Here is a 26,637-nt window from a genome sequence, read left to right as displayed (position 1 = left end):
CCTTGGTTGGTCAGGCTGAGGTCAAATGGCACAATTTCCAGAGCTGATCCCTGAGGTCAGAATGTGTGCAGCTCATACAGCTCCTGTTGAGCTCTTTGCCATCTTTATTTTTTTTGCAGTAGGTATTGCAAAATATACTTGGATACTGTCCCCTTTCTGAGAGAATGTAAGTTGCACATGAACTGTAGGTATGTCTAGCACATCCGCAGCATATCACATAGCTGTTGGCTGGCATGTATTGGATACTTAATAGAGTCATTTTAAAAATAATGGATGAGAAGTGGGAAGGCAGGTTGCCAGTGCCCAGAGGCACTGACACCATCATATCAAGTGTAGTTATGAACTAGTAAGTCAGTATTGCCAGCAGCAGTGTCATTGGAAAATGGTCTTAGGGGCTCTCTAGGCAACATCTGCATAGAGACAGTAGACCAGATGTAGTGAGTTCTTCCTTTTACTCTAGGAATTGTGAGGACTTCCCTGCTAGGGGGAAGAAAGGGAAAAGAAGAGGAAAAAAGAACCTTTCTAGTGATTGGCCCAGTTGTATGATCATCAATGTGGTGTATTTATTTAAAACAGGCCTGATGAAGACAACAAGGCTTCAGTTAGTTCCTGATTGACTGTGCTAACCATGAGGTGTTATGATGCTAGTCCTGGGTGCCCTCTGTACTATTTCTGTGTTACTAGTGAGACTAAGGTGCAGAGGGTAAGTTCTAGAGTCAGTCTGTCTCACTGTGTCTGGAGAACAAAGGCAAGAACTTGAGCCAGGAATGGAAATTCCCAAGTGTGTTCATTCTAAGTAGCCATTAGTCTGGGTGTCCATACAACTTTGTTTTGAACTGGTTGTAATTCTAACTACCACAGCTATTGCTACTGCCTCATGCTGTCTTTGGCTATGGATTATGCTGTCCTTCTGAAAAAAGAAAAGTACATGGGTACCGAGGAACCAATGAGGAAAATGCTTGTAGTTAACATAGCAAATGAGAGTTGACTGTAGTGTCTTACCCTGGTAATCCCACAGTTGGGAGGCTGAGGCAGGAGAATAACCATGGGCTACATAGTGTGGTAGAGGTCAGCCTAGAATACAAGGCAAGAGTATCTCAAAACACACACACACACACACACACACACACACACACACAAATGACTGCAGGTAAAGTTCTGAAGATAGAGCAGTTGGCTCGGATGAGGCAAATGTCTGATGCTTTGAAAGCTGCAAAGCTTACATATACACGGGATAATTGTGCTGCTTGGGATAAAGCAAAATGGAAGCAAGAAGTACCTCGTACAGATCTCACTACTGCATTAAGATTACTGTAGGTCAGAGGTGAATAAACATTTTTTATAAGGGATCAATAATCAAGTTTTGAGGCTGAAGAGTTTAGATCCTGAAGCCTTTCACAGCGCTCACGCCTGACATTGTGTTGTGAGCACAGCCCTACGCTCTACATTGGCATTGCACACAGCTGGCCTGTGGGTCCTGGTGAGCAATGTGAGTGGGAGCCAGCTTCACTACGTGGAAGGAATGTATCAGCACTGCTTGTCAGTCCTTGTCACCCATGTGACAGGGCCTCCCCACTGTCCTGTCAGGGTAGCCCTCACTGAGCCCATGTTTTTTCTCTGCATGATGGAACATTTGGAGCTTCTGTCTCCTTTTCCAACTGAGAGATGAAGGCAGGTTCTTTGCTCCATCAAATTTTGCTCGAGTTTTGCAACTGGGAATTTAGATAACCTCCCCTAGCAGTCACTTTAAGGATTCATCTCTAAATGCTTCTGTGCTGCCTGCTTTAAACAGCTAGGTTCTTAGAATTTGCTGTGAAGTGTTTTTCCCTAGCTAGATACCCACTGAGCCGGTCCACTGGCTCTCTAAAAGATCATCTTTAAGCTTTCTCTTAGTTGCAGATTTTAGATCCTCTGCTTAGAATTTGGATCACTGTAGAACACCTTCAAAAATTGTGCAGGTTAGTGATAATTTTTAAATGCTCAGATCTAAAACTTAGTATTCATTTTAATGATGGTCTGGATTCTGATGACTCTCTTGTCATTACACTTGGATATAAAATTTTAATTAGAACAAATTTCACATATGTCAGAGTATGCATTAATGTAGCCTGAAAGGGTAAGAATACTGTTTTAGGTTACATTATATAATAAAATAAGGCCTTAGGAAAACCCTAATTTTTAAAATAAACTTCAAATGAGAAAAGAATACAAAAGTAACATGTGTTTGCTTTCTAGGGGTATTGAATGGACAAGCTTGACCAGTTTCCTTTCTTTTGCTGCTTCGACCCCAAACAACATGGGGCTAGTAAGAAATGAACTCCAGCTGGTTGATCTCCCAACAGGTCTGTGTCTTACCTTCCTGAACGTTTGGGGTGGTGTATCATGCTGATGGGAGACACTGCTTGCATAAATGTCCTCAGAGCATTTTCTTTCACCTTGAGGTGTGTTCTTACATCCCATTTGCCTTCTCTAGTTCTGTAATAATTGTCTAGAAAAGCCACAGCATCATTTCTATGTACCCACCACTAGTGTAGCACAGGTAAGTGGAAAACCATTAGCTGAACTCACAGATGAATGACAAAAGGTGGGGCCTGCTCTTCTTTTGGACAGTGTTTTATGTATAGAAGCATCCATGTAGAGGTCAGAGGACAGCTCCTGGGAGCCAGTCCTTTCCTTTAGTCATGTCAGCTCCTGAGGCTGAAGCCAGCGTAAGTGACAGTACCCACTGAGCCAGTCTCCACTGGCTCTCTAAAAGATCATCTTTAAGCTTTCTCTTAGTAGTTGCAGATTTTAGATCCTTTGCTTAGAATTTGGACCATTGTAGAACACCTTCAAAAATTGTACAGGTTAGTGATGATTTTTAAATGCTCAAATCTAAAATTTTTGACAGCTACAGGCTGATTGAAATAGGGAACATGCGAAGTCTTAGTAGTAGAAAACATTCCAGGGATGTAGCTTCATCCATACAATGCTTGCCTCAGCACGTGGAAGACCTAAGCTCTAGTGCCAGCACCACACAAACTGGGAGTGGTCCCAGCACTCAGGAGGAGGAAAATGCATTATACTCAGCTACATAATGAGTTCACGACCCTAGAACAAGAGAGACCTGTCTCATAATTGAAAAAACGGAGGATAGGGTTCTTAATCTGGGAGATGGCTTAGCAGGTAACCCAAGTGGTAGGGGCAGAGAACTGATTTCCACAGATATTTTTCTGACCCCAGTGTGTGCACACTCATAAAATCACAGACTCAATAATAACTAAGTGTAATAGAAAAGAAAGCATTCTGGTAAAGTAACTCATTTAGGATTATTTACAGCATGGAACCCAATGAATTTCAGAAATGAAGAAATTTATAATAGCACATGAATTTTAAAGACAGTGATTTTAAGTATGCGAGTTTCTGCAAAATAATACTGTAGCTAAGCATGGCGGCCAGATCTCTGAGTACCAGGCTCACCAGAACTACACTGTGAGAGCCTATCTCAAACAAACAAACAAACAAACCCAACCAACCAAACAGGAAAACAAGAATAAAATCAATACATGCAGATGATTTTAAATGATAAGAATGTGTAGGAGTAGCAAGCATTTGGTTGTTCTCTGTGTGTAGCTGGTATTAACTTAAAGAATCAGCCATGCCCACATTCCCGTGTTGCTATAATACCAGAAAGTGACCTACCTGGGGACTGAAGGTCCTGGGTTCCTTCCGGCTTTGCTAGCATACTGGCTCTGGCTTTCTCTCAAGCAATGTCATATCCCATATCCCGGAATTTGAGCAAGGTTATAATTGGTTATTTGCTTGTTTAAAAAAACAAAATCCCCATTTGTTTTCTTCAGCAGGACTGTTGTTTAATTTAGAATCTTTTCTCTTGTCTATACTAATCAGCAGTTGCTTATTTCCTGAAGAGAGCCATGTGAACACTCAGGCTGTAGGGTTTATACCTGGGAACAATAGGGCAGTGGGTCTCACCTTCCTAGTGCTGCACCCTTTAATACAGTTCCTCAAGCTGGGGCTGCACTGCTACCTCATAACTGTCATTTTGCTACTGTTAAGAATCATAATGTAAATATTGGTGTTTTCCTGTGAAAAAGTCATTCCTGTCCACAGGTTGAGAACCCCTGTCCTAGAGGTTAGTAGACTAGAAAGGCCCATTTTTTAGAGCATAGATTGCACTTGCTGCCTGCAGGAGCGGGTAGTTGTGTTCAGTTGTTTTTCACAGCTATGTTTTCTCTTTAATTCAATGTAAATAAAAATCTCACAAGAAGATATTAAAATACACTTGTTAGAATGAAAGGTAGAATTTTTCTTTTAACTTATGAAAAGTACTTTTTTGCACTTAACTAATACAGCATATAGTTATAACTCCCACATTTCACTCAGAAAGACTTTTTGCTAGTAATGTGCTCAGATCTTTCATTTAATACTTTGCACATAAAATAAGAAATCTTAGGTATTCATTTCAAGAGGTTGGTTTTTTTCTCCCAACTAATCAGTACTTGAAAACATGGGTGTGTCTTCTATGACTTTATGCATGGTGAATCTGCCTCGCCACAGATGCTCTAAAGTTTTAGACAGCAGTATCTCTTACATTTCTAAAATTGAGTTACACAATTGAAGAAACTCTATAACATTAAAATACCTTATTATAAAATAGATATTTGAATATAAGTAATATATTTTTGTTTCCTTTTCATAATTAAGAATATTTCAAATTTCATTATTAGAACTGGCTTTGAAGCAAAGAACTGAACAGCCAGAAGGCAGAGGGAGTGGCTGGCCGCATCAGGTGGTGGGGCTTCTTGTTCTTTTATGTGGTGCATATGCTGTTCACCTTCTCATTTTTCAATTAAAGGGAGGAGCACTGCTTTTCGTGGTGACCGGGGCAATGATGAATCACCCATTGAAATGATCAAAGTGTCTCATTTGAAGTAAGTGTCAACCTTTACCAGTTGTGTCTCAGGAGCATCTCACAGCTGGTTTTGTAACTTTTAAGAAAGTAGGGATATACTAAATATTCCTGCAATCTGTGAGTGACAGCGAATAATTACATGTGGTCATATCGAAAAGCAGAGCCTGACCACAGATGGGAGATGGCCTGGAGATGCTCTGCTCTCTTGGCGTCTTCCTCGCCTCCCTTCCTTGTTTTTACTAATCCTACTTCACATGCATTTTCCCTTGGAGCAAAACATTCAAAAGACTATTGGAAACAAAATGAACCTAAATTGTACATAAAGAAAATGAGAGGTTTTGTAATAATCCCATGCATGACTCAGTATCTGATCTGTCTTAATGAAAGTCCCCTGTGAATTGAAAAGCTGTGTTATTACAGTCTTCTGTGAGTTGGTTCCACTTGGTTACTCAAGTCTACTGTGTCCTTGCTGGTTTTAGGGTAAGTCATTCTGTGCACTTCTGGAAGGTATGCTCTGACTTCCCTACCTTAGTTATGGGCTCATTTAGTTTTCTCTTGAAAGCATTTAAGTACCTGTGGTAGGTATTCTGCTCTTGTAATTAGGCATATATAAGATATGTTATATCTTGTTCTGTTATTTTTTTCATTAGGAAAGATCCTTTTTCTCGAGTACCCCACAGTTGAAAATAAGTCAGGATAGTCTGATATTGGAATAGCCAGTCAAGTTTTGATTAGTATTTATGAATCATTATGTGTAGACTCTATCCTGTCTTTATGCTTTTCGTGGTTCCCCTCCAGTCACTGCACACTAAGGAGTTCACCCCTGTACCTGTTTGCTTAAGGGGTACTGAGAACCTCTACAGCTCAACTCAACCCTGTCTTCATCTCCATTGTAGGCTCTTTGAAAATGCCCTTCATTGGCAATTTCTCCTTCTCCAAAATTATCTCACCATATCAATGGAGTTGGCAGTTTCCTGTATTATATTTTGTTTCTGATCATTTCCACTAAAACTGTTCAAGTCTGTGTCTGTTATCTTTCCCATTAATGTGGGCCAGTCAGTGGTAATCTTTCCCTGAGCCCACTGTAAATCCATGCCTGCCATCTCTGCTCCTCAGTGATTCATATTTAATGTAACTTTGAACATGACTTGTAATGGAATCTGAATGTTAGTTTAATTGCTTATGCAGGAACATGCTGTCAGCTTATTAACTAATTCATGGTGATTTTTGTTGTTGTAAAAAAAGATCTTTTTGATGGTTTTTATTTTTTGTTCTTTCTTTTAGACAGTATCTGGCAGTTGTTTTCAAAGATAAGCCCCTTGAATTATGGGATATTAGAACTTGCTCTCTTCTCAGAGAAATGTCTAAAAGCTTCCCTGCTGTAACTGCATTGGTAAGTCACACCCTTGAGCTGATTCTCTTGAGTACTGATCTGTGTGGTGGCTACTTTTCTGTAGTTTGAATTAACATCATTCCTGCCTGTACTTTTCTGTCAGAATGTTAATGTGGGTATCTTGAGGATATATTTATGAAAGATGGGCTTTAATCTTTCTAGAAGTAAGAAGACATAAAGTTGCTCATGATATCTGGTATTAGTAATTTTTAAAAGTCATAGAAGTAAAACCAGTGTTGATAGAAGAAGAGGAAATGGATCAACATCAGAAAGAGTTCAGAACAGACCTGTGGGTATTTGGGGTCCTGTTGAAGTAAATATTAAACTGAAAGCTTATCTGTTTATGCCCCTCCCCCCGCCCCTGTGGTCTCACTCTACAGAGGCCGTTCTAATGTCACTCTGTCACACGTTCCGAAAGCTGCCCTCCACACTGTTCCCTTCCCAGGCGGTTCACTCCACCTGCCCTGTTGCTTCTGTCTTGTGTGGATGCGAGCACCCTGGTGTGTTCCATTCCTCCACTGTCCAGCACAAACATGACTCTGAAGCCCAGTATCTTTTCAAGCAGGTTTATATATTAAATTATCAATTCACAAATTCTATACAATAAGCTTATATCCAATGGACAAAGATACAAACTGCCCTTCTATGTGAGATAAAAAGACCTATAGAAACTCTTAAAATATTCATATCATATTGCCAATTAAGACCACCTGGATATAGATCCTCCTGCTCCAGCTCCAGCTTGATTTTCCTCCGAATCTCCTTTCTCCCTCCTCTTCCCCTTTTCTAGCCTTTTTTCCACCTATCTCTCCACTGTCCAACTATATATCACCTTAACATCAACCCACAGGGTCCAGATACACAATATAGTTGTATGCAAATCAAATAGACCATTTAGTAGTCAGTGTAAGGAAAGCCTCACCTTTTATTTCTTTAGTTGATATGAAGTACATGTGAAGCACACCTCCTTCCCTTTTTCTTTGGACCTCTCACTAGTCCCCTTTGTCCCTCTAGACAAAACTTATTCAACTTTAGTGAAGGAAAGTAAAAAGAAAAAGGGACAGGGCGGTATGTAACACAGCACTGCTTGCATAAATTAGGTTCTCATGCATATGAGAATTGGCCACGCCCAGAAGGAGGGCATCACATTTCACACGGTCTAAGCTTGACAGCAGAAGAAAGGAAGGCTGTCTTACAAATATCCATGTGTGCAGTAACTGCACACTGATCACTTTTATATGAAAGGGCTGGAGACAGCTCAGCAGTTAAAGAGTACTAACTGCTTTTCCAGCACCATGTGGTGGCTCACAGCTCAGTCTAACTCATGCATGTGGTGCTTAGACATAGACAAGCAGCACACACACATATGAATTAAACCTTAGAAAGGAACTTTTACACGAGACGATATTGGATTGAGCTCATTAGGATAGGCGGAGGCGTGGAGTCATTGTGGAGGTGAGCAGCTGTGTGGGCACCTGTACCTGAGGGTGGGCCTGATGGACGAGCATGGGCGGGAATGCACAGGACTGCAGTGGGCTTCGAAGAAGCGTGAAAACTTACTCCTGGAAGGTTGCCTGTAGACGACATCCTTGCATGCAAACCAGTTGTGGCTGTTCATAAGTAGCTGTGCCCAGCTACTCTTAAGCGGGGTTTGATGGAAGGGAACTGGCATGTCTGTCTGTGCTGTGCAGGAGTGGTCACCATCTCACAACCTAAAGAGCCTGAGAAAGAAGCAGCTTGCCACCCGGGAGGCCATGGCCCGCCAGACTGTGGTCTCGGATGCAGAGCTGGGTGCTGTTGAATCATCAGTGATCAGGTATGAGGTCCCATCCCCTGTTGGTGCACCTTCATGCTGCCCATGTCCTGGCAGAGAACACGGCAGACCCAGATGACTAAAGCTCAGTTTTGTTGTCCCTGTGCCTAGCATTGTTAGTAAAACACAGTGCTGCTAACCTGTCGGTGGCCGTGAGTGTGATCAAGTCAGCACCTTAAGCCAAAACACAAACGAACCCTGATAAGGATAGAGACAGTCGCCTTCACAGAAAATGTATTGGGAACTCTGGGAACACTCCTGTAAATGCATCTATATAATGGGTAGTAATGGGTGTGTCACTCTAGGGAAAAAATATCTTTTTTCTCTACCTTAAGTTTATTACAGGAGGCAGAAAGTAAGTCTGAACTCAGTCAGAACATCTCTGCTCGGGAGCATTTTGTGTTTACTGACAACGATGGACAAGTTTATCATCTCACCGTGGAAGGAAATTCCGTGAAAGACAGTGCTCGGATTCCACCAGATGTGAGTGTCATCCTCGGGTACATTTACATCAAGAGTCTGACCAGGGATCTTGTTTATCCATATCCAGTGAAGACATAGTTAAGCCTACTAAAATAAGTGTTACTATTCAAGGAGAAGTCATTGCTGACTGAACTTGGTCCATACCCACTGCATATACTGCAAAGTAGCATAGTCACCCCGATCCTATACTGAAGGTGCGGTTCTGTCTTACCACAATGGCAGTCCACAGGAATTATCTCAGTTTGCTTATGAAACTGAAGACAGGAAGGGACAGAAAAGTTCATGGCTGAGTCATGTTGACCATCCTGTTGTATTCTGTACATTTCCATTGGTTAGTTTGAAATAACTATAATCAGACTGTAAGTGTAGTGTTATTAATATTTACTCAGTTGTACATCTCTTATTTTGGCCTTGTGGAATCAAAGTTAACAAATGACATCAGCACACATCTTACAGATTGCTCTTAATAGATGAATTAACAAGCCATTAACTAAGTTTTCATCTGAGAATACATGCCGTAGTAGAACACTGACTCTCATATTTAAAGTGTCTCAGTAAGGATTTTGACTAGCTGAGGTCATTTAAAGTTAATGGGGCAGAGAGACGATCTCAGCGAGGGTCTCTGTTCCTATGTGATAAACGCCATGGCTGTAGATGTGGGAAGAAAGAGCTTATGTCATCCTATACCTCTCAAGTCACACTCGGAGTTACCACTGAGGGAAGTCAGGGCAAGAGCTGAAGCGGAGGCCATGAAGGAATGTTGTTTATTAGCTTGCTCGCTGTGATTGCTCTGCCTGCATTCTTACACAACCCAGGACCACCTAGCCAGGGATGGCACTGCTCACAGTGAGTGGGACACACTACATCAACAAAGAAAATTCATCCCAGGCCAGTCTGCTGGAGCCATGTTCTCAGTTGAGGTTCCTTCTTCCCAGATGAGCCTCTCCTGTGTTTACACAAACTTGGCCGTCATGTTTACCTGCTCCAAGGTGCTGCTGTCATGTGGCTTTCTAAAGTTAAAGCTGTGGGTAGTGGGAACCAAGTGCTCCATCAAGTACTTCTTGTGTTGCCTCCCTCTTGGCAACCGTGTTCTCAAGTGACTGAGAGCCAGGTCATGGGGCCTACTTTCAGAAGCCATACCCTGTCACATACGCAGTTTGCTGTTAGTCCTTGGATCCGTCCTACTTTATTGTGGGAAGTGGCTACTGAGGTCTTTGAATGGAAAAGGTCCTTTAGAGGCTAGCTACCACGTGTCTCCTATTAACAGAGTTGAAGGCATTCATTTATAACTGTTATTCAAAAATCAGAGTTAACATCATAACCTTTTCATATCATAGCATAGAATAAGTCAGATCGAAGACTTAGTAATAACTATTCTTGAGTACATCTAATATTGCTTATATTTTTAATATGAATGTGGGAAGTTGATGTTTGGAAAGTAACTTTAAATGTATGCAATGAAAAGCTGTTGCAGCAATGCTGCTAAAGGTTGGGAGACCCCACTGTCCACCCTCCGCCTCCACATAGCTCCTCTGTAGGACCTCAGGAAAGATGTCTTCAGAGGTCTTAAGAGTCACCTACAAATAATTTGGTCTCTTCACTTTCCAGTTGCTTCACACTGAGGTTAGAATGTAAAGAGGCCAAAAACTTGAAATACCAAACACTAGTCCATCCAAGTAAAGCAAAGAAAAAGCTTTGAACTGTAGACATGAGTATTCATTTTTTTAACTTACTATTATCTACAGTGTTCATGGAGCAGTCACAGGACAACTAGCAGTCAATCCTTTCTTTCCAGCATTTGGGTCCCCGGTCTCAAACTTGGGTTGTCATGCTTGGTGGCTTTACCCTCCAGGCGTTGGTCTTCTCTGGACATGGAAACTCTTACACGTACCTTCAAAGGGCAGCCACAGCTCACAGCTCAAAGGGTGGCTGTGGGATCTTGAAGTCAGGGTACAAGGACTCTCTTTACTCCACTCAATCCTTTTGTTTCACATGAACACAGGTCTTTGAAGAAATGACTGTGAGTAAGCATGTCACCTCCAGTGAAACTGGTTTATGTTTAGGGGAGGGGTTGATATCTATATACTGTGTGAGAATTGGTTTTGGTTTGTTTTTCTTTCCGAAGCTGACATTTTTCCAATGGCTGTAATACAGTATATAGAAGAAAGGTGTTTGGTTTGGTTTCAATTAAGTATTCATTATTCTTTCAAAATCTAAACATTGATTTTGAGCTGAAAATTTCACTCGGGAAGTTGGCCCCCAAACTGTGAAGTATATAAAATGGTAAAGGGAGAAAGCTCAGCACATGTTAAACTGCATGTGTGTGATCCACGGTGGCTGTGCATCCTGCCTGGCATGTGGGCAGCACAGCAGCTGCAGCACTGAGCAGGGAGCACTGCAGAGAGGACAGACAGCCACGGAGGATGCACAGCAACCTCCAGGAGCACCTCATCCCACTTGGCTCACTCCCCTCAGCCCTGCAGGAGGGCGTCTGCATGTCCGCACAGTTGAATCAACACAACAACACTAATTTGTAGATTGATTTAACATAATATTCTCATTTTTAAATGTGAAGAGGAAACTAAGATTTAAAATATGAAAGTATTCAAAAGTAAACTTAAAGGCAAACTTCTTAAACATCCCACCCAAATTTCAGAAAGATGGAAATAAGGTCTGAGAGCATTGCCCAGAATCTCATGGACTTAATGTGAGTTTCGTTGTTGTTAATTCATTGCAAGATTAACTTTTAATTCTGAAAGGGCTTTTGTTTGTTATGTTTTGGGATGTTACCGGGATTGTGTGATGTTTCGAGAGGCAGTTGGCCATTTGTCAACCATTGGCACAATCTTGACCTAACTGTAGAGACCCTCTTGAATATTTTTGTTGTTCTGTAATTACAAAGCAAGGTTTCTTTTTTTCCTTACAACTTTATTTTTTAAAAAAGCAGAGATACATGTACAGATTATTAAAAGCATTTTAGCATAAAAAATATTAATATATTTTTGTCAGTACTTGATTTTTTTAAAGGTTTCATAGTATGCATTGAAATCTTACTATTTACAATGATCATAAAGTGTACGTAAAACAAAACGTAACGTGGAAATAGTCAAAGGTTTCTTGGTGTGTAAAGATTAAACATAATTTTTAACTACCAAAAATTGCCATAAGGCTATCTTCTTAGCTCTTGAGTTATTAATGATTTAAGGTCTAGGTTTAGGTGTACCCCACTCTGAGAGGGTGCTATATACTTATTGTTTTTTGTTTGTTTGTTTGTTTGTTTTTCTGAGAAGGACTGAGACTTCCACTTTTTGGCCTGTTTTTTTTTTTTTTGAGCTTCATATGGTCTGTGAGTCAAAGGTTTCTTTGTGTGGAGAAGCAGTGAGCAGCAACAGTGTTTACAGTGTGGCAGACATTGCCTTCCAGACTTTAGCTTTATAGATTTATCCCAGCACCTGACTTCACCTTCAGTAGGCCCAAGACACAGAAAGGTTAAGTAGACATGCCCGTAAGAGGGGAAGCTGGGACACAAGCCTAGCAGGGTGGTCTGATGCCAGGGTAGAAGTACTTGGGGCCCCTGACCTGGGTTGCCTGTTCTCCTGATACACTCACCCCTCACAACAGTGTGCCAGCGAGGTTCTGAGTCTTTTTTTTCCAGTAGGCACACCATTACACAGCTAGTTATGGGGGTGATTAAGTTTCCCTGGGAATGAATTTATTAACCTTTTATAAAGAGATAATTAGAGATGGCGCTCTTTACTGCAGTCTTTTGTGTTGAGGTGTTTTGTTTTCGTCTTTGTGGAACCCCCTTTTCCTAAAGCATCTCTTCCTAGAAGACGTGTCTTCTCTGTAGATGTGGTTCAGATGACTGCGTCCAGCACAGTTGAAGCTGGTATGCAGCTGCCCTCAAGGTTATGATGACATTCACGCTGAAGTGAGCACTTTATAAGTAATGTCTTTGTTATTTCATTGTGACCATTACAGAGATGTGTCTGTCCTAATGGTGACCCAGCAGAGGAGTTCATATGTGCTTTTGTTACTCTTGCTTCCAGGGTAGCATGGGCAGTATTACCTGCATCGCTTGGAAAGGGGATACATTAGTGCTTGGAGATATGGACGGAAATTTAAACTTCTGGGATTTGAAAGGCAGAGTATCTAGGTAAGAGCCAAGGGACACTTTTGTTCAGTTGTAAATAGGACCAATAAGCCTGAGTGGGAACTGGAGCTTTGAGCCACTTGACACCTAAACTTTGGAGGAAGACTAGTCATGAGCCAGGCTCTGGTCAGTCACAGTGGACCCTGATCTGCAGGCAGCCATGCAGAAGCCCTGGGATCTTGCTCCAGCAGATACTCGTGGCAGACCTACCTGTCAAATGTGGCTCCCAAGAATGTAAAGTGGTACTCCCCACACCTGATCATAAATAGTGGGCACACTATAATAGTGTTTCATTTTATATCTTGTTGGTATCTTTATTTCTTTGTCCTCAGAGGAATACCCACACATAGAAGTTGGGTGAGGAAGATTCGCTTTGCCCCTGGCAAGGGAAACCAGAAGCTAATAGCAATGTATAATGATGGCGCTGAAGTGTGGGATACTAAAGAGGTAGGCCCAGCTCTGCAGCCTGCCAGTGAAGCAAAGGAAGCGGTCAGCCTTGGGAACTGGCTCTGTTTTCCACTTTGTCTGAAAATAGAATCTCCAATAAGTATGTCCAGCTTCTTAAAAGAAATTATTTCTTAGAGAATTTTGCTCTCTGAGAGTTTCTGTTGTAAATGAGACATCCTGACAGATAGTTGATTGACTTTTTAGTCTTGTTGCTGTGATTGAGACCTGTAGGATGCATGTGGGGATGGGCTGCCAGGGGCTATTCATTTGCAGACAGACTCTGGGCCTCTGTCACCCAATCTCTGACCATTTAATCCAGAATGGTAAACAACTTTATTTCCTGTCAATCATTCTTACAGGTGCAGATGGTGAGCAGCTTAAGAAGTGGGAGAAATGTGACCTTTCGGATTTTGGATGTAGACTGGTGCACATCAGATAAGGTGATCTTGGCATCTGACGATGGGTGCATCAGAGTCCTGGAGATGTCAATGAAGTCTACGTGCTTCAGAATGGATGAGCAGGAGTTAATAGGTAAGGCACACTCCTGAGATGATGCTTGCTGCCACAGGATACGGTCATCTACAGAGACGGCAGCTACTGCTTTCTTTCAGAGAACTCTTAGAAAACAGGAATCTAATCACTTTCCAATACTAAGCTTTATGTGGCCTACATTACCTATTAATGAAAATCCACTGTGTGTCATGATGTTTGAGTCCTGTCTGTGACTTACGTGATCAGTCAAAGCTAAACTAGGTGATTGTAGTATCTTGCTCTCTTTTGTGTGGTTATTTTGGGTAGTGTTCGTTTGTTTGTTTTTGTTGTTTTGTAAAACAAAGGTTGCTCTTTGGCACTTGAGACTGGGGTGTTGTCAGCTGCTCTCCTTTATGTTTACACTGCAGTGTTGGTGGGTGCTTGTCGCTTCCTGACCTGCACACTGCATGGTCACACTGGCACGTCTCTGTAGCCGTGACATAGAAGCTACTAGTTGCACTCCCTTTCCCATTCCCATACTTGATCTTGAGTTGTCTCTCAGCTCTGAGAGGTGTCAGGACCTCCTCACCAAGGGAGACAAACAGAAACAAACACTTTAAACTGAATTACCATTGCTTCTATTAACTTACATATATAAAAATTATCATTTCAGGTATAATCTTTATTAAGAATTACTTATGATACTTTTATCTTTTTAAAGAAGTTCTTAATATCTTGTTGATATTACAAAGTAAACTGGGATAGCTGTAATTCAGAGGACAACTTTTCAGCAGTTGTATTTTAGGCCTCTTTAGATTTTGTAATGCTTTATGTGGGCAGTAGCTGTGTATCTGAGTCCCTCCCGATTTACTCCAGAGTGACATAAGGACCAACTTTTTAACGTATTCATTTTCCTCATCACACTAGCCATCTTTCAGGTGCTCAGCAGCCACGCATGGAACTAGCTCTCTCATATTAGATGAACAGTCTGTCGTCCATCTGGACCATTTTAACTAAGTGTATCTGTTCAAGGGACGGGAAGGAAAGGCTCCATAGGAGCTGGACAGGACCAGGGAGTGAAAGGCAGGGCCCCGGGCAATCAAAGGTGGGGAGCCCAGTGAGAGAGAAGCTGAGCACAGCTGCCGGGCAGCGAGCCTTGGTCCTGCCCCTTTCCGTGGGAACATCTGAGAGTAGCCACGCTTCTTTCGTAGTGTCCTAATATGCCCTGCTGCACGTTGGGGCTGGGGTGAGGGCCAAGCCTGTAGGACGTTATCCCCATGTCCAAAAGATGTCATAAAAGTCTCCTGAAAAATGCCAAACATCAGAGATCTCCCAATAGGCAACAAACGCCTGATGGGTGAGTGGACCATGTTAGCTTAATAGCCTCAGAAAAACAGAGGTAGTTGTAAAAGTATTGCAGGTGAATGTAATTGTTTTTTCATTTTTTTAATTAGATAGTCTGTATTTACATTTGAGATGTTATCCCTTTATCCCGCCCCACTCTCATCCCCCGTCCCCCTCCATTTGCCTTCACAAAGGTGCACTCCCTTCTGATCCCCTCTTCACCCCATTGCCTTGTCATTCCCCTACATTGGGAAAACATGCCCTCTCTGGAACAAAAGCCTCTTCTCACATTGATGCCAGACATTGCTCTCTTCAGCTACATTTGCAACTGGATCAATAGGTCTCACGATGTGTGCATTAATTCTGCTTTTAAAATGAGCTTTATATGTATTATTGAGCCATGACATTGAGTCTTATTCAGTAGTGCAACTTTGTACCAATCCAGATACTTCAACTTTAAAAAAGAGAAAGAGAATGTTCTAATCAAACTGAGAACAGAGACTCTGCTCTGGACTAGACTCCCAGTCACTCTGGGTTTAGGCATCACTGTCTGCTGACTGCCATGTAAACAGACTATAGCTGAGACATTGAGATATGAAGTCTGTTTTATTAAGAAGCACTCCTTTGCTGTCTAGAGCCTGTGTGGTGCCCATACCTCCTTGTTCCAAGGGCCGCCCTTGCCTTGAAAGCCTTCCTACTACACCAGCCTTGGAATGGACGATATTCTTTGGATATTTCTCACATGTAAGTTTCTTCATTTTTGTTTTCTTGTATTCTTGCATAATTTTCTTGGGGATCACAGTCCAGAGCTTAAAAAGAATGAAGCCTTAAAACCAATCCAAGCAAAGGTAAAGAAACTAAAAGGATATTTTCTTTTCCTACCTCTGTTTGACCACTGTGGGGCCGTTGTGGAAGAACGGGTCAGTGAGGAGCTGCAGAGTCATAGGATACTCTCGGGACTAGGTAATCATCACACAGGTGCATCATCATAGAGGAAAAGAATAAATGTGAAGATGGCCAAGAGATGCTGGAGTCTCGAGGACAGGCCTACGTCTTTATAAAGCAGAATCAGAAGCATGTTTATAAACCAATGTCTACCTCACTTCAAAAAGTTATCACCGACACACATTAGCAATTACTAATTCTACAATTTACTGAGCTTATTGTATGTGATGTACAGTTTGGTGTGGAATGAGAGTTTTGTTGTTGTTGTTCATTTTAAGGCAATAAATACCTGTTGCCTAAGAACTACCATGCCCTTTCTATAGGACAGAGGGAATGAATCATTAGTCATTGTTCATTGTAGGCTCTTTGTTAGGAACAATCCACGCCTGATAGTTCTTAGAGCCAGCAGACCAATCTTCTCCTCTTGTGGAAACCTGTGGTTTTCTTTATGCTTTCCCTTGCTTTTATCCAGTAAGGCAGAGTCAGCCATGAAAATGGTCAGTGAGTCTCAGGCACATTGGTATGACTTTGGTCTGTAGCCAGATTTTAACCAGAGGTTATAAAAAGATTAATTCTTTATTAATACAACCTTTTCAATTAAAAAAAATACATGACAGTAATTACAGAGACAATGAATGATTCAAACTTTTTTTTTGTACAGTGATTATCCAGAAAATGAAGAAATAAAGACTGTCCTTCAAGAACAGTTGTATGCATTGTCTAAGTAAGTAGCTATATTTCATAGAAGATAAGAATGTGGGAAAGTAACACATATTAACTTGACTTTTTAAAACCCAAAGTTATTTTTCTAAGTGTTTGTGGCCCACAGACCGTCTTTTGACGTAGGGTTGTTCCTCTTTGTAGCCTTGTTTGCTAGAAGGGCCATCTTAATCGTCACATGGAGAGAGTATTGGCCTCCATCCAGTTTCCCACTCTGAAGCAGCCGCGTATTGACAGGAGCAGAAGCTCTATGCAGTGAGACTCCATTGTGAGCTTCTCAGGAGCTATGCTAGAGGACATAGGCAGGTCGCTCCGAAACAGCCTGTGAGGTCTGTGAGTGCAGTTTCTAGCGAAGAAATTGACATTTCCTAGAGCCATGAGCATGCCTGAAGTTCTTGGTTCTTGGAGCATGTTTTTTTTTTGTAATCTAGACTCTGCCACATATCATCCTCCTCCTCATCATCATCATCTTGAGAAAGTTATAGTACCTGGTTAATGGCAGTTTCAAAATAACTATTCACTTTTCTCCAGTTTCCAAAAGTTAACATTAGTATTTAATTGGAAACTATAGACTTTAATGCTGTCAGTAATGACATTCTTATTCTAGTAGTCAGATGAACTTTGTAAGAGTACAAAGCAGAGGCCTGGCTCCTAGTGTTCATGGTGATTGACAGCAGGCACCCTTCTACTTGTGAAGCTGGGAGCCAAGACGAAGTTACAGCTCTTAGAAATTCTGAACTTGTATTGTTACTTCTGTTTGCTTATTGTTTGGCTGGAAATGCGTGTCCTACCTTTGCCTGGGCTCCTGTCTGCAGCGACATAAAGAAACTCCTGCTTGATCCTGAGTTCACTCTCTTGCAGAGGTGCCTGCTTGTTTCCAGGTAACGCTGTCTGAAGTAGAATGCTGAATTTAAGTCATAATTTCAAGTTATTTTATTGAGGTTTTGTAAAAGTTACAACTAAATATATTTTGAAAATCAAAGCTTCTCTTTTAGATTTGACTTACAGTCTAGTTTACAAGTACTAATATCACTCAGGAAGTCCACCTACATCTCAAATGAGATCTGGGATTTCTGTGTTTCAAGGACTTTCACCTATAGGCAGCTTTAAAATATGAGCTACAAATAACATATTTATAAACATACCTTTAGAAGCAATAAGCTATACTTCCCTAGTGCTCAGCAGAGTCATGAAGACATTCCCTCCATGTTCCAGAAAATAAGTAGCAGGTTGTTCTGACACTTTATCTGGAAGCTCTTACTGTGAAGCTGATGCCCAAATACAACGCTGTTGGCAAACCAGGCCTATAGAGCTGTTGGATGTGAAGGGCCCTGTGTGGCCAGGCCTTGTGCCATTGGGAACCCAGTAACCAGGCTAGAGGGCTCACTGCTTTGTGATTTCCTGGTGGCACTCTGACGTGGAACACTGTTCCTGGTGCTGGAGGCCGCTCCAGGAAGCCTGCTCAGGCCTGAAGTGAATTCACAGAGGCCTCTCTCTCCTCTCAGGCTTTACGGGGATGAGTCCGAGCTGCACTTCTGGACAGTGGCGGCCCACTACCTGCATAGTTTGTCCCAAGCCAAGTCTGGGGACACAGTGGCAACCAAGGAAGGTGCTCCTAAGGACAGGCTCAACAACCCTCTGGACATCTGCTACGATGTGCTCTGTGAAAACGCCTACTTCCAGGTGCTGCTGCTTCTAGAGAAAGAGTTTTTACAGACACTTCCTTTGTTATTCAAGTTTTCCTGAGTATCTTAAACTTTCGAGCCAACTTTCAGTACACATCCTAGAAATAAGTATCATGCCATATCTATATGAGACAGGCCTGCTTCTCTGAAAGCTTAATAAACAACAAATTTTAATGCACATGAAAATGCTTATTAAAACAGTCTTGATTTTTGTCTTAAAGTTTTTAACTTGGATAGCTCATTTTAATTAGCTCAGTTTCATTTTCAATAAATCTCAGTTTTTCTATTTGACCTAAAAAAAATTTAGTCTAAACTAAATTTTCTTCCTTTTTTTTCTTTCTTTTTCTTTCTTCTCCCACTTCCTCCTCCTTCTTTCCTATTTTAGAAATTTCAGCTGGAAAGAGTTAATCTACAGGAAGTAAAACGGTCAACTTATGATCACACAAGGAAATGCACAGACCAGCTCCTGCTTTTGGGCCAGGTATGTCAGTTTCGGTGCTTCCTGGAGTTGCTAGTTGATGAACATTTCAGAGCATTGTTACACACATGCACACACACACACACACCACACACACACACACACTAGTTGATGAACATTTTAGAGCATGTTACACTCACATACACTCACACATCCGTGTACATATGCACACTTGAAAGCATGTTCTTTGCACACACTTAGGCTTTCTTTAACAGTGTCAGAACTTGTGAAGAACACACAATGTACTTAATGCAGCTGTAGCTTCTGTAACACACAGAGCAGTTGTTCGGTTTGCTTTGCTGCACTTGGTGATGCACAGCCCAAGTGGGCAGTGCCCAGCAGTTGTACCAGGCTGGCTTTCATGCCTGCCTTAGAGGTGAAGTGCGGTCCTCGATTAGCATGTTGATACAACGTCCAGGAGCATGTGTTGAGACAGTGAGTGTTGCCTGTGGGCGGTAGACCCTGACGGCCCACATTACAACTTTGAAAGGCTCTGTTGGAAGAAAATGCTCCCATCACTGAAGGAGGCGTTTCTCTCACTAGACAGACAGAGCCGTGCAGCTGCTGTTGGAGACCAGTGCAGACAACCAGCACTACTACTGTGACTCGCTGAAGGCCTGCTTGGTCACCACCGTCACCTCGTCGGGCCCTTCTCAGAGCACAATTAAGCTGGTAGCAACCAATATGATTGCCAACGGCAAACTGGCAGGTAAGGCAGTGCTGTGCGGGATGACCACAGTCACGTTAGCAGAGCTTGTTTGAGGCGTACAAGGATGTGTCCTGCAGTTCTGGGTAAGGTGCACCATCCCAGACCCTGCTGTAGGGTGTGTTGATGCTTACTACCCTGGTTGCTTAAGGGGTACCATTACAGAGCACTGTCTAACACTCATTTTAAAATTCAGTTCACTAGCTTCCCACTAGGCCCAGGTTGAATACCCATTTGAAATAATTAAGCTTGCTCGCCCTGTATAAAAAGTACATGTGTAGAGTCCGGTGTGGCTTTGCTTTTTAATGGTTTCTTAAAGAGAGCGCTGCAGGGTCAGATGACTGTTCTTCTGTCTTCCAGAGGGCGTCCAGTTACTCTGTCTGATAGACAAGGCTGCAGACGCCTGTCGCTACCTGCAGACGTATGGCGAGTGGAATCGGGCGGCATGGCTTGCAAAGGTGGGCATTTCCAGTATGTGTCCTGCTCTCTTCCTGTGAAGCTGCTCTGTGTTTGGTTACTTTCAGTTCCACCTCTGATACTGGCTGCTGCTGCTTGTTGAAAGACAGAGCCTGCATTGGTGCAGTCAGATGAGAGCAGCTGACTCCCATCTGCTGGGGTCAGGTGCATCAGGTCCCACAGCAGCCTCTGGGCTGTGTAACAGAGCAAAGCCTGGCTGTTTGTTTCTCTGTAAACAATGTTTCTGTTCTAACGTGGACCTCTCTCTCAGGTTCGGTTAAATTCTGAAGAATGTGCAGATGTTCTGAAGCGGTGGGTTGACCACCTTTGTTCTCCACAAGTCAACCAGAAGTCCAAAGCCCTCCTGGTCCTCCTCTCTTTGGGTTGCTTTGTCAGTGTGGCAGAGACGCTTCACAGGTAAGTCATGTGAGCCCTGGATGCTCGGGTGATGTGTTGGGTGAGCCATTCACAGTGCCTCATGTGCTGATGGTGGAGGTGGTACCCAGGCATGATGGGAAAGGAGGGTGATGTAGTTCAGGGGTGTGAGAAAAATTCTAAAGCATGCAGGGGCATCTCTGGTCATGAGGGCATGTTTTAAAATGCAGAAGTCTTTAGACAGTTGGAGAAGATTATGCCTTGAGAGAGTACTGGGCAGAAGCCCCGAGGGCTGTGAGAGGCTGTAGGAGCCTGTCAGGGTGGGGTGGCTGCCGTGAAAACCTCACTCTGCTGGAAGATTGAGTTACTGAGAGCTAGAGACAGTAAGTTGACACAAATTTGACACAGGACTTAATAACTCTGAGCAGTGGGTGCATAAATTAGAAAGCCATGTGGTCTGCAGTATCCGCCATGAAGCTTGTACTTGAGAAGTTTGCCCTCCTCTCCTCTATAAACGAGGGCTTACAGGGTGTTGGTGTCACGTACGGGGCAATCCATTTCCATAGAACATGTGTGCAAAGCTCCAGACAGAAAGGCCTGGCTTTGCCCACCTATGGCAGATCTTGAGAACTAACTATTTTATTTTTAAGAACTAACTTACTTTTGTTCTGTTGACCAGCATGAGATACTTCGATAGAGCTGCCTTGTTTGTGGAAGCCTGTCTCAAGTATGGTGCGTTTGAAGTCAATGAGAACACAGATATCCTTTGCAAGGACATGTGTGCTGAGCGGGGGAAAGGTAGCGTCAGTAATGTACTGAGAGACGCATGTTGTGGGTCAGAGGAAAAAGAATCAGAGTGGGTTGGTGAAAGGAGAGGCAAGGAGGACTGCCCAGTGAAGGGCTCCTGTTCTGTAATATACATTTGAGCTTAAAAGGAAGGTCCTGGTACTTTAAAATCGCATTCTTTCAAGATGAGGCATTTTGTAGAAAATGGTTTTTTTTATGTTTACCTTGAAAACATTGGCTAAAAAATTGAACCCCCCCCAACACACACACACACACACACACACGCATGCACACATATGCACACACTCACACACATGCATGCATGTGCACACATACATGTGCACACATGAGCACACACATACACACACACACACACACACACACACACACATATACACTATACCCAGGTGAGCCTCTGATAAGGAGTAAGACAGCATTTGAGATGTGTCCTACAGTCAGGCCACAGTGAGCTGCCTGTGCCTAGGAACTCTAAATGTCTACTAGCCATTACCAAGATCCCTTCCTTTTAAAAAGAAGGGGCTTGTGGATACGGCTCCCAGGTCCTCGTGCCCAGAGTTCTGCCTTCTCTTACTGTACCTTTTCTTGGCTTTCTACATTTAGCCTCTTTTCTATGTATTGGCTATGAGCTCTGTACATACTCATTTTTTTTAAAAGATAAACTAAATCAACACTTTTGAAAAAGTAACTAAAGCCTAAGTTTGGCAAGGCCATGGACCAAAGCACTGGTGAAGTTGGTCTGGAATCAGCTTTTTCAGAACAGGGCTATTAGTGCCCAGCTGGCTGGACCCTCTTCCCTAAAACCATGTTCTGCAATGACTGTCAGTCTCTGAGAAACTCCCACACGGGGTAAGGGTGTGCTCAAGGCTGTCCATTCTCGACATTCCCATCCTCCAGTCTTCAGAAGAGGGCGCAGTGGGAGAATCTGAGGATGTTGGCTGGAGTCTTCAGCTGAGGCAAGGTGTATCGTGGTTAGACTGAGGTACCTCCTCCCTCATAAAGAAGTGCCTATGCTTGTGACATGCTGCTTCCCATGGCTACCAGGTCCCCTGGAGCATCTGGCTTCAGAGCCTGTGAGGAGCCACCCCCCCCCCACCCCGTGCTTGTCAGTTCCTTAACTGAGGTTTACAGAAGCTCATCACTGCCATCTATGCAGACTATGCCCGAAGCCTCAAGAGCCTCTGCTTTAAACAGGGAGCAGTGTATTTTGCTTCAAAAGCTGGAGCGGCTGGCAGAGATTTATTGACTGAGCTTGGGTCCCCCAAGGAAGAACTAACAGAAAGTTGACAGGCTCTGTGCAGGAAATTTGGTGCTGGAAGCAAGGCGTGGGGAGAGCTGACCTGACGGCTCATAGTCACAGTCATGGTCAGTTCAGACCGGTGTAAGGACTTGGCCTTGTTAGCTGTGACACCTTCTCCTTAAGGCTGCAGGTGCTCAGCAGCATGGGCCCATATACACTAGGAGTTCTGTGTCCCGTGTGAATGTCAAAACAGGGGACACAGTGGGAAAGTGTATATATAATGTTTATAATTTTGGAAAGTGCTTTTGAGATCTCTGGGAATACTTTTCAATTTTTGTAACTTAAAAATTCAAAAGACTAAATTACTGTCCTTTCTCATTAGCCAATTTGAAGATGTTTAAGAAATCTGTAGCAAGAGATTGGGCAACTGATGGATTTTCAGATACATGCTGTGTGTGCCTGTGTTGATAAGCAGTTATTTAGGACACAGCAAGGCAGAGAAGCCTTTGAAGATAGCACCCCACAGCACTTTCTTTATCCTGAGAACACAGTGGACTCTTTGCTTTAGGCATTGCTGAATTTTGTATTTGGGGCTCCTAGTCTTCATGGAGCCCATCTAAACTTTATGTTTAGTGTAAGGGTCTCTGATGGTCTGAATTTTAACTCCCAGGATACATCCTAGTAACCTCATTTCTGAAGCCTTTTTTATACATTTCCCACCTTTACTTTCTTCCACTAGATGTAATTATTATAAATTATTACTCAGAACTTAAACATCTGTGACTATAAAAATGACAAATAAAGGAAAATCCCAGCCAGACTTTGTTGTTTGAGCTTTTTCTTTTTGAGATGGGGTCTTTTGGCCCCACACAGCCAAGTGAACAACCGCTTCACCCCTACATTAGCTGCTCATGGGCTCTGAGAAACAGAACTGCAGGTCAAAGTTAGTCACTGCTTTCCAGCAACTTGGAGTGTTTTCCAGCAACCCTGTCTTCCATTGTTGAAGTTGGGGAAGTCCAGGTGCTTCAGTGAAATGGCTCATTCCAGACCCCATGTGGGACCTTGGCAATAGACTGAGTGTAAACAAGGCTGTGAGTCTGAGGTTTGTGCTCTGTGATGTAGCCAGAGGTGCCGGCTTGCTTCCTGCGGCTGTAGCATTTGAAGAATGAAGCTGGCTGGCATGGAGGCTGGAGAGGAGGGCTGTAACAGTTTGGCCCCACATCTGCCGGCCACCGTGAATGAAGCTTTGCTAGCATATCATCAGGCCCCAGTTCACTGCCTTTGGTTCATCTGGTCAGAGAACTGGTGGGGATCCGTGTGACTGAAGGCAGGTGGCTTGAAAGGCCTGCCCTTGACAGAACAGTTTTATGACTGCCATTGGGGGGCCGAATTGCTGCCTTGTGAAATCTCTGGATCCAACTGACCCACTGGAACAGTTTGGTACTTGGTCTCATTCCTGTACAATGAGTGTAGTAGACTTCCCCACAGCTTCCTGTGCTAGGAGGATGTCAGAACACTCTTCCCCCCGGCACTTTGCAGTCTCAGGTTCTCCTGGGAGAGTCTCCAGGAAATGTTTGCGAGTGGCTCGGGCTGACTCTTGTGTCATTTGTGACAATTCTCAGGTCACTGGCCTCAGATGACAGAAGGCTCAAGTTCAAGAGTATTTAGAAGCCTTTGAAGCATATCTGTTTTACTCCAGACACACTGCTGCAAGACCCTCCCTTCATTTCCATCTTTGGTCATTCTCCCACCATTTTTAAACCAAGATAGTTAAAGCCAGAAGACAAAAATTAGTTGTGTTTAAAACTAGTGATGTGCGTGCCTATTGCATAAAATAACATAATAAGGAGCAGAGGTGTGTGTGTGACCAGATTGTGGAGAGGTCCTAGGCTGAGGAGTCCTCCTGCTTGATGGCTGGAGCCCCATGCAGTCCCACAGAGCTGAAGCAGCAAGTGGAACCATCAGGACTAACAGGTCTGTGGTCAAACCGACAGGACAAGGTCAAGGAAGAAACTGACACTGTACTGCACAGGCCCCTGTGCGGGGGCAGAAGCATACTGGTGAGGACATGGGGAAAGGGTTGCACCGTTTTCTCAAGAAGCATCTGGTTAGTGTTTGAGTGCTACTCATTAACCTTAGTGTGTGATTCTGACCTTTCCACTGATCTCTGATTTACCTGGGACTGGAAAGGCAGGTGTTTGGCTTCTAGTACTTAGAAACCAACCCTGACGATTAATGATGTCTGATCCACGATTAGTGATGTCTGATCCAGCAGGGTCCTTCTGACAGCCCTAACGGCGACTGAACTGCACTGGACACAAATGCTGAGTCAAGGAATGTCTTAACTCCTTCTTTCCAGAATCTGCTGGTAACTTGAGTGAGCTCGGCTGTGACTACTTTATAAAACCAACATGCCTAGCACCTGCTGGCTGCTAGGAACTTCGGTGAGTCACCACTTCAGAACTAGACTCCAGAACACATTTGGTTGTTATAACTCGAGTGGGCATCTAGTTTTTCAAACACTTGCTGAGCCCGAAAAGTTCCAAGTTCACACGTCTGTGGCAGAGGTTCAGTTCTGTCTGTGGCTTCGTGTTAGTTACTCTGTACTTACTGGGTTGTTAGGTTTTGTGCCGTGCAACAAAACACCATAACCAAAAAGCAAGCTGGGACAAAAGGGTTTATTTGGCTTACACGCCTGCATTACAGTTCACAGTTCATCATTGAAGGATGTCAGGACAGAAATTCAAGTGGGACAGAAACCTGGAGGCAGGAGCTGGGGCAAAGGCTATGGAGGATGCTGCTTACTGGCTTGTTTCTGAAGTGTGCTCAGCTTTGCCTTCTTATAGAATCCAGGACGTCAGCCCAGGGGTGGCACCATTCACAATGGGTGTGGCCCTCATGCCTTACAGCCAGATTTTATGGAGTTATTTTCTCAGTTAAGGCTCCCTCCTTTCAAATAACTGTTATCAAGTTGACACAGGTGTAGCCAGCATATGGTATCTAAAGTATGTTACTGGAAGAAGTATGTCGAACTGCCCCTCAACACACAGGAAAGGAACTTTACTGTCCAACAGAATTTGAGTCCTGTTGATTTCTCCTCCCCAGTGCCCTTTTAGGGATGTCCCTCAATCCAAGATGTAACTGACCGGCAGTCCTCTGCCCTGGCCTGCGACAATGTTCTCTGTGTGCTCTCCTTCGTGAGGACTCTCAGGTCCCAATAAAAGGATGAACTCCATGGGGAACTGGGCAGAGTGGGGTTGGATTCGAATCAGGATTAGGATTAACTGAGAGGTGAGGGGCCGCCGGTGGGACTGTGTGTATTTGGCCCCTGGAGGGCTCACCTGAGCTTCCTGCTGAAAGTGGGGCATCTGAGAGAAGCCAGCCTGACTGGGCTTTGACTTGGCAGAACACTTATAAAAGTATAATCCTATTTCAGAACTTTCTGTTTTCTCCTGGCTGGTAATCATCCCTTTCTCGTTATATTTCATCTCCTTTACCAAATATGCATAATATTTTATTGAAGTCAATTCTCAGAAAATATAGAGACTGGTCTGTTTAGTTTACCAGCATGCTGTTGATGAGTACAGGGAAAGGTACACACTTCAGACAGAATGGTCTGTCATTTTACGTTTGCTCCCCTGAGATCCATAGAGAAGTATTGTATTAGTTCTTGTCTCAGTGCTGTGTCAAAATCCTGATTAACAACTTACAGGAGGGAGAGCTTGTTTGGGCTCACCATTTTGGGGCAGGAGGTTACACTGCGTCCATAGGATGTCTAGTGTAGACAGGAAATAGGATCCCATTTAATACTTCAAAGACTTCCCCCAGTGACCCACTTCCTCCAATGAGACACCACCTAAAAGTTTCACAACCTTCTTGCAGCTCGTGCCACAACTAGGGATCGGGTCTTCCAACGTGCAAGCCCATATTCAAACCAAAACAGCAATTCAATTTGATTTTTTCCCAACAGTCTAGCCAATCCTGAATCTGCCCACAAAGTCCCACAGAACATTCTCAGTGCTCCTCTTTTGAGATAGCCCTGCAGACTTAACAGTAGCATGTAGCCCTGTCCTGTCCTGCTTGCCCTGTTCCCTCAGCAGCACCGCATCTGTCCTATGCTAGGAATGTGCTCAGGATCCAGTGTCCCCTCTCAAAGCAGCTAGAGAGCAGAGGAGGTCCAGGGGCCTAGTGGGAGATCAGTGCAGGCAAAGG

The 26,637-nt window shown here is 43.3% G+C and overlaps 1 protein-coding gene across 2 annotated transcripts in view; it reads left to right on the top strand.

Moving 5' to 3' along the window:
* WDR11 (WD repeat domain 11) overlaps nucleotides 1-23,232 on the top strand; it is a 45,219-nt gene extending 21,987 nt beyond the window's left edge. For both annotated transcript variants that reach the window (XM_080913571.1, XM_080913570.1), the window contains exons 12-29: nucleotides 2,236-2,342; nucleotides 4,856-4,931; nucleotides 6,197-6,305; nucleotides 7,997-8,121; nucleotides 8,454-8,601; nucleotides 12,651-12,757; nucleotides 13,087-13,201; nucleotides 13,561-13,732; nucleotides 15,652-15,760; nucleotides 16,623-16,685; nucleotides 17,497-17,562; nucleotides 18,187-18,364; nucleotides 18,752-18,847; nucleotides 19,388-19,553; nucleotides 19,911-20,008; nucleotides 20,278-20,423; nucleotides 21,061-21,141; nucleotides 22,316-23,232. In XM_080913571.1, coding sequence (XP_080769697.1) covers nucleotides 2,236-2,342; nucleotides 4,856-4,931; nucleotides 6,197-6,305; nucleotides 7,997-8,121; nucleotides 8,454-8,601; nucleotides 12,651-12,757; nucleotides 13,087-13,201; nucleotides 13,561-13,732; nucleotides 15,652-15,760; nucleotides 16,623-16,685; nucleotides 17,497-17,562; nucleotides 18,187-18,364; nucleotides 18,752-18,847; nucleotides 19,388-19,553; nucleotides 19,911-20,008; nucleotides 20,278-20,423; nucleotides 21,061-21,141; nucleotides 22,316-22,472 — 2,119 coding nt within the window. In that variant the 3' untranslated portion in view covers nucleotides 22,473-23,232. The remainder of the gene's footprint in view (nucleotides 1-2,235; nucleotides 2,343-4,855; nucleotides 4,932-6,196; nucleotides 6,306-7,996; nucleotides 8,122-8,453; nucleotides 8,602-12,650; nucleotides 12,758-13,086; nucleotides 13,202-13,560; nucleotides 13,733-15,651; nucleotides 15,761-16,622; nucleotides 16,686-17,496; nucleotides 17,563-18,186; nucleotides 18,365-18,751; nucleotides 18,848-19,387; nucleotides 19,554-19,910; nucleotides 20,009-20,277; nucleotides 20,424-21,060; nucleotides 21,142-22,315) is intronic.
* The last annotated feature ends 3,405 nt before the right edge of the window (nucleotides 23,233-26,637 follow it).

The sequence above is a fragment of the Micromys minutus genome (assembly GCF_963924665.1).
Source record: "Micromys minutus genome assembly, chromosome: 2".
In the NCBI taxonomy this organism is placed as follows: Eukaryota; Metazoa; Chordata; class Mammalia; order Rodentia; family Muridae; genus Micromys; species Micromys minutus.
The sequence above is the reverse complement of the archived record's forward strand: the minus strand, read 5'-3'. Positions and strand labels throughout refer to the sequence as shown.